The 8,097-nt window shown below is 38.9% G+C and overlaps 1 protein-coding gene across 1 annotated transcript; it reads right to left on the bottom strand.

Moving 5' to 3' along the window:
- Positions 1–353: 353 nt before the first annotated feature.
- LOC134601953 (olfactory receptor 1E16-like) lies at positions 354–950 on the bottom strand. The gene has a single exon (XM_063446458.1). It carries the CDS (start codon positions 948–950, stop codon positions 354–356), a length of 597 nt encoding a protein of 198 aa, XP_063302528.1.
- Positions 951–8,097: the final 7,147 nt, after the last annotated feature.

Here is an 8,097-nt window from a genome sequence, read left to right on the forward strand (position 1 = left end):
CTTGGAGTGCTATCTTTGATACTTTTCTACATTTTTGGCTGACAAGCACCAGGCAACTAGATTTTCCATAGGTGGAGTGCAAGATTATTTTTGTTTTATTTATATATATATATACATATATATATATATATATATATATATATATATATATATATATATAATTTTTTTACATTTTTTTTTTTTTATGCTTATATTCTTATTCTAATTCTTATTTTACCGGACTTCAGTATACTAGCTGGTGTGAGCCCTTCCAAAAGTTAGTTCTGTCATGGAAGTATAAGCGATAAAACATTTTAATATGACAGTGAATTACTGCTGAAAACCATTTACAAAGGCTGTTAGATGATAGGGTCTTACTGAAAAAATATAATGCCCCGAATTCCCAAGAAAGTGTTCTCTATGGCTCTTCTGATGTCCCGATTTCTCAAGCTGTAGACAATTGGGTTGAAGAATGGGGTTACCACCATGTACGTCAAGGAAAGACCCTTGTTAATATTTACAGAGTGATCACTGCGTGGAAATGTATAATTTACTGCTAAAGTGCCATAGTACACACACACTACAGTCAGGTGAGAGCTACAGGTAGAAAAGGCTTTGTGTCTCCCACTTGTTGACTGAATTTTGAGAATAGTGAGAACAATGGATACATAGGTGCCAATGATAAATGCAAATGGAGACAGAACAAGAGGAGTAGACGTCATAAAGGCCACTAATTCTACAACTGTCGTATCAGAGCAAGCGATATCTGCAACTGGAGCTATATCACAGTAAAAATAGTCAATGATGTTGGAGTCACAGAAATCCAGTTTGGTTAAGAAAATGTAGTTAAGAAAAACTAGTAGACATCCCAGAACCCAACATATGGTGACAATATGAAGCTGAAGTTTGAAGGTCATGATAGTTGTATAACGTAAGGGTTTGCAGATGGCAACGTATCGATCAAAGGACATGGCGGCCAAAAGCAAACACTGGGCTACGGTTGGGATACCTAGAATATAAAACTGTATAAGGCAACCAGATATAGGCATATGAACTTGCCCCATCAATATTAAACACAATATGTTGGGCATTATAGTTATGGTAAATACAATGTCAGACAATGACATCTGACTGAGAAAAAAGTACATAGCAGAATGAAGGCTTTTGTTGGTTATGAAGATTAGAATGACCAAAAGATTTCCAAGTAACGATGTTATGTTGATTAGCAAAAACAAAATAAATAATATAATCTTGAAGCTACGGAGGTTCCTAAATCCCAAAAGGAGAAATTCTGTGACTGCCGTCCGATTTCTTTCAAACATTTTCTGTTGACAACAAATAAATACAAATGTTTACAAATCTACTTCCTTATTCCCTGTTTAAAACTAATGTGGATATCCCCAAAATGCTTGATTATCTTTCTGTATTAAAGGGATGCTATAGTCATGGAGATGACTTCATCTCAATTAAGTCATCTGGGTACAGTCCTTTAAACCCTACAATATAAAACAATGCATGGTTAAATCCAACTTTAGTGACCATCTTCCTAGATGTGCTTCCAAATGATGTGCATTGAATCAAAGCTTTTCTAGGGGAAAGTTTGAAAGCATGCATGGTGCTCACCGCGCATGCACAATAGGTCTCCAACGCTCCCCAATGCTCCCCAATGCTCCCCAATGCTATGTTGTCACAAGAGGATTAGAGGTGAACACTGCTGAATGAGCTTTGTCACTAGAATAAAGTAAATAAAAAAATAATGGGTGTGTGGGAACCTGTACAGAGCGAGGACCAGGGGCGCTATAGCATTAGGAAAACAGGTTTGTATTCCTATATTCCTAATCAAAAAAGCATTCCTTCAATCTATACAACATCAACCAGAGGGCTATTTCTTCCATTTATAATGCTGTAAAACATTACTTACTGCTGCTTCTGAAATTTTGCCCTTAAGTATTGCTCTTCGTCTGTAGGGTATTTCCTGTTGTTAAACCCACCCTCTATGGTTGGTCTGTGAAAGAAAATCCTATATCTTATCTTTGTGATCAGCCATTGATACCTTCTTTTACCCTGTAGTATTTTCTTTAAAAATTTTTTATCTTAGCTTGAGTGGGGTTACGGTACATTAGATTTGGATGTCAATGATGGAGATGGACACAGAATGGACACTAACCTCTGTTTGTACCATGTTAGCTGAGCATATCCTGTCTATAAGTTCTCCTCTCATGCCTAATGTGAATTTATGTCAGTTTATTGTGCATTGCATTTAATTTCACTATTTCCATAGCAGAACAGCATCTCTATATCTCTGGAAAGCAATTATTGGCCCACAAGGATAAGTGTGCCTCTTTATCTATTCCAAATGTTGGGCGGTATGTGCAAATCTGACATCATGGTGACCAGAAACAGCTAAGAGAGGGGTTATGTATTTAGTAAATAGCAATGCAATGCATTGTATATCATTATTATAGTATGTGACATGTAGCATTACTTTCAGTCTGATCACGCCTCCAATCAGAGTCTTGTGAATGTGGCGATACACAGTGTTTGCCCAAGCCACCATCTGTGTGTACCTGCTGCACTCTCATCCAGTCAATGCATTATGTTAAACGTTCCACAAAATCTATAACAGCTTAAGGGGAATGAGGATTTTCTATTTAGCAATATATTGAGAAGACCATAAATAGCTTGGACACCAAGGATGGGTGGGGTGGGGTGGGGTACCGAGGTAACTGTCAAACTATTCAAAACCATTCAAAATTTTATAAATACTGACCTTGGGATGGTGTCAGGGGACTCATGGCACCATAGCCACTATTGAGACTTGTAGTAGATTTGGGGCTTAGAGTTTCCCTTTACTTAGTCCTCACTCAAAACTCTAAGAAGCTTCACCTCACTTGGAAGAATATAAGTGGGAATATCAGTCTCTGACAAGGCCTATGAGAAGCCAAAACAGTTGTCTCGTATCACTGTATTCATTCACAGAAGTAAGCTGGCTGCAACCTCCAATGTAGTCTGCATTCATGAGTGGGTTCAAATTGCAAATAGTACAGGTTCCATCGGTAATGCGTATAGTGTGCATATATCTAAAGGCACAAAGCAGCCAAACCTTGTGTGAGACCTCCTGAGTGGAAACGGATTGCAGGGTATTTGTTGTTCAAGTTTTTAAGCATTTACTGTTGTTGTCTCTATGTTGACTGGGTTTTTGGTTTTGGTTTCTGTTTATACATACTATCTTCGTGCAATTGTAATATTACTGTGGAATTCTTATAAATGTTACTTAAATACACCTAGAGCCTTTGCCCTCTCTGCCCACATACATTACTTCTGTGTAATATGAATAGCTTACCTTTTAATCTTCAGAGCATAAAACCAAAGCCCTGCTTGGCTACAAGGCATATATTTAAATTATTTCCACTTTATATGAGTACATTTTGACTTGTAGGCTACAGAGAATTGCTTGGATCTCTGTTGTATTGCAAAATGCATTGGTCGAGGTTCTATAAGCGGGAATCTGCACATCTACAAAGAAATGACAAAAAATCTTCATATATCGTTTTTTTTTCCGAAAAACTAGAACAGTAGATTAAATTATGAATGCTAATATTACTTAATAATTGTGATTTTTTTTTTCAAATGATAACATAAATGACAGTATGGTAATTAATTATATGACAAAATGGTACATAGAATATTCTGCACTGTAATCCTTAACTGCCTGTGTTAATGGACAAGTAGATACAATGTTACATAGAATGTATGTGACTAACAGAACCTCGTCACGGGCTCCTCGAGTAGACTGCTTGCCAGCCTCCTGCCCAGGACTATGGGCCCTGCAATATACCTTGCCCAATGCACTTTAAATCAAGTGATTTATGTACTTCTGTACTCCAGAAAGAGTCTGTAACGAAAATATACCCCAACTCGCAGGATTCAACTCAATAAAAGACAACACAGAGGAGAGATACGTCTACTTGACCTTAGAATGGCCGGACTCGACGTGTATGAGAGGAGACACAGTCAGGAACGATCCGAGGTCAAGGGCACAAAGAGACAGCGTAAACTAGGACTAGCCGGGGTCTGGTACACAGAGAACAGTAAGCCGGCAAACAGAACAGATAAGGAACAAGAGAAAACGTAGTCAGAAACAAAGCCAAGGTCAATACGAAGGAACACAACTGAACACAACAAGCGCTAAAGGGAACTGCAACAGAAACCACGATAGGGCAAGGACTAAGAGAAAATGGTGAGTATAAGTACCTTAGTAATTAATGTGATTGACTCCTGTCATATCCACGCCCCCAAAAGGTAAGTGTATGGGGAGTGTGGCATGACAGGGGCCAATGGGAGCCCTTTGCCAATTTAGGCTCCCACTGTTTCTTTAAGAGCGCTCTGAGATCTGCGGCGTGCTCTTAGATTCAGGCGGGACACGTGACCGCTTCTCGCGGTCACTGCCAGCCTTCCTGTTGCAGCCGTCGGATGAGCCGCGTGCGGCTCGTGCAGCAGCAGGACTGCGCGCGGCTCGAAGAGAGGACCGCGGCCGGTCCCTGGATAAGGTAAGTAACACTACAGAGACAGACCATTAGCACTGATCGCATCAAACTGTTTTGGGCATAGGACCATGTGCATGGCCGGTCAAATAATTGACTTGCATGAGAATCCCGAACCCCTGAACCAATCTGGGTGATTTTTGGATATGTTGGTCACCCAGATCGGGGCTATCAGGGGATGTGAGTTTTGTGGGGTTTTCATGTGTTTTGGGGTTTGTTAAATAGTATGTTTTTGTACCTGAGAGATAATTTAATTATATGTTTGTGTGCTCAGGTAATTATCTCTCAGGTACAGAGGAGGAGTATGTTAAATGTTTGCTAATAACCAGTCTCCTCTCAGATCCTCCTCTCAGAAATATATATCAGGAAACCCCTTGCATGGGAACTCACATAAAAAAGCCATGTGTGGCTCCCATTAAATAAGTTCTCCTTTACCCTCAACATAGAGCGTCGTCTCCTGCTTGGAGGGAACAGCTATATTCACTACTCGGGGAATTGCTATAATCACTACACTCCCCTGGATTAAAACAAGGTTCTACCTGCTCTACTGTCAGGATTAGGAGAGGCCTAACCACTGGAAGCTGGATCCCTGACTTGGGTCCAGGGTGGGTGGCGGACAGCGAGATCCCAGCCAAGCTGTAATGCTGGCTACGGGGACTACAGTGATGATGGTGTCTGGTGGAGTGCTTGGAAGTACTCAGCATTACTAGGAAGCAGCGATTAATTGAGGAACCCAGTTGGGGTGCCAGGCAGTCCACCACAATGTATTTAGTGTAGACTTGTGCATTCAGTTTCAAAGGGCAGGATTCATCAGATTTCTGAGCGATTGGAGGGTTATCTGAATTTAGGAACTCTGAAGAGCCAACGGGATACATCACGAGAAAACAAACTGACAAACAATGGACAACCATGTTAGTTTGTTTCGTGATTCAGAGTTCTGTCCGTGACATCAAAAAAAGGACTGATGGACGGTAAAAAGAAGATTGATAGTTAGGAACATCCACGCAATTATGATTTTATTTAAAGATCAAGTGAGAGTAACAATAATATAGATTTTTAAAAGAACTCAAAGTGAATTTCAAATTTAAGGTCAAGATAACCACACCGTAAACATTCTGTAAATCAACTAAGCGGTCAGTCCTGCTTCTCTGGCCTTAACCCCATTTAAACTGGCACTTGTGCATGCACGATTGCCAGGGTCTAAGCCCATAACCTGCAATTGTATATATGTGATTACATAATTGCAAATGAAATTCATTTATTGCAAACTAATTTTGTTTGCGATAGTTGTGCTCACACCGTTCAATCGTCAGATCTCTTGAGCTCTCCCACAGCACAGGCCAGAAAGTTCTAGAGATCTCCCTGCATGATGCTGTGCTGCTCACTCTGCAGGCTGCTCCTCTGGCTGAGAGCTATTAACTGCAAGTGCTCCTTCCTGGTCCAGAAACCAAAAGGTGGCATCAGATAGGAGACTTCACAAGCAGCCCACCGAACCACGTGGGAAGCTGTTGGACCACCAGGAAAACTAATAGACCACCAGGGAATAAGGATCAGAGCCATTCTCACCACAAAAAGGAAAGCAAGGAGGGGGACTCAACAGTATTGCAATATTTGCGATATTTAGGTCATATGCAAACAGTCAGTAGCAAGGTTTTGTGCTATGTTTTTAATAAGTGGACCTGAGAGGAGACTCATCATATGGGACCAAGTAATATATTCAATAATGGTGTTTGATAAAAGTCCAATGACTGTTGACTTCAAACAAGAGCCCACCCAGTTGGGCGGACTTTAAATTTGGAAAAATCTAATAGTGGGCGCTGCAGTGGTTTAGGGTGAAGACTATTTTTATATCGGTAAACTATAAAAATAGTCTTCACCCTAAACCACTGTAGTGATCCACCATTAGATTTTTTTTTCTAGATTCTTGCATGAAACAATAAGATTATGGTGTTTAAGCAGCTGGTTACTTAATTTTTCACAATTTGTGGTATACATTTTTACTGAAATATTAGCGCTGGTACATCACCCTTTGGACTTTAAATATGGACTAGCTGGAGAGGAGTTAGTGCTCTGAGGAAGCCGACAGGCGAAACGCTTCATCACGCACACACTACGTCACGCCGTCACATGGATCCGAGGTTAACCCCGCCTACTGGAAGTGTTCGTGCAGAGTGTTGGAAAGCCTGTAGTACCGCAGCCGGTGGCAGACTAGTAGGTCTAAGGACTCAGAGCACGATTAATCCGAGAGAAGGAGATGTTGTGGGAACGTTTTTAAAGGTTTATATGAAATTAAAGAATTGTGATTGCATCTTTTCTATGTGCTCAGTAACAGTAGATTTAATTATGACTGCTAATATTACTTAATAATTATGAAACATTATTCAAATAACATAAATGACAGTATGGTAATGAACAATATGATAAGAAAGTATTCATAAAATATTTTCTTTATGGGTCAATCATCGCTGGCATCCTCTCCTGCATCATTGACCCATAAGGAGATTTACACACACTGAGAAGTTAGAGCAGGCTCATCTGCTCTCCACTTGTGAGTGTTTCTTCACATTTTTGCTCAAATATTATTTATATAGGATTACACGAAGTGTTTTTTCTCAGTGTTTTTGTCTTTGAGTTCAACTGGATGATACAAAGCTGTCTACAATTCTAAGCAGTATGTTATTGTAAGTGCTTTATTTTCACTACATGCACTTTGGTAAAATTTTTGCACAGTATTGAGAATTTATTATGTGTTGCACCAAGACATTTTATACATTTATGTGCACTAATATATAATATAAAATCATGATTAAACTGTTTAAAATTGTTATAGTCTTAAAGACACAGCGCACCTTTATGCATTTAAACATACGTTTTCAGGACACCCAGAATACTCTGATTCTGGGGGTGTTCTGGGGGTGTTTTTTTATGCAAACCCTTTGCTAGTGAAGGGGTTAAATTTAAAATTCGATTTGAATTCTCACTTTAGAATCTATCCCTGTTAGTGATTCTGCCAAACTAAACATTTTCACTGAAACCAGTGTAATTGTTACTTCGTGAATAAAACATACGTATCAGCAACATTTATTGTTATACAGCAAATGTGACTTAGATAGAAACTAGCAAACATTGTATCTATTCTTAAGAATACTGTGAATAGAGACATGGTTAATTATGCGCAATGTACGTTTAAATTATATTTTTACGGTTTAACTAAAACTGAAAATAATTGGGTTAAGTATCTAAATTTGAGTGTCTGTGTTTTGATTGATTCAAAATCAGAATAAAAATGCATTTTCTTTTTCATTTTTTTCATTTTTTTGTGACACATTTATAAAGATTAGCTTAAATTGGTTGATGATACATGTTTAAACGTGATTAAAACAAGCACTTTGAGAAGTATTCATTAAATCAAGAAATAAAAGTGAATTTCAAATTGAAGACCAAAATAGCAGAACCAGAAAAATACTCTGTCATCGATGCATCCAGTTCGTCTACTTTTGTCTTACATTTGAAATTAACTTTGAAATCTCACTTTGGTGAATAGCCCTGTCTGTGCTATATTATTGGTATTTAA

This window comes from Pelobates fuscus, chromosome 3 (genome assembly GCF_036172605.1).
Source record: "Pelobates fuscus isolate aPelFus1 chromosome 3, aPelFus1.pri, whole genome shotgun sequence".
Lineage (NCBI taxonomy): Eukaryota > Metazoa > Chordata > Amphibia > Anura > Pelobatidae > Pelobates > Pelobates fuscus.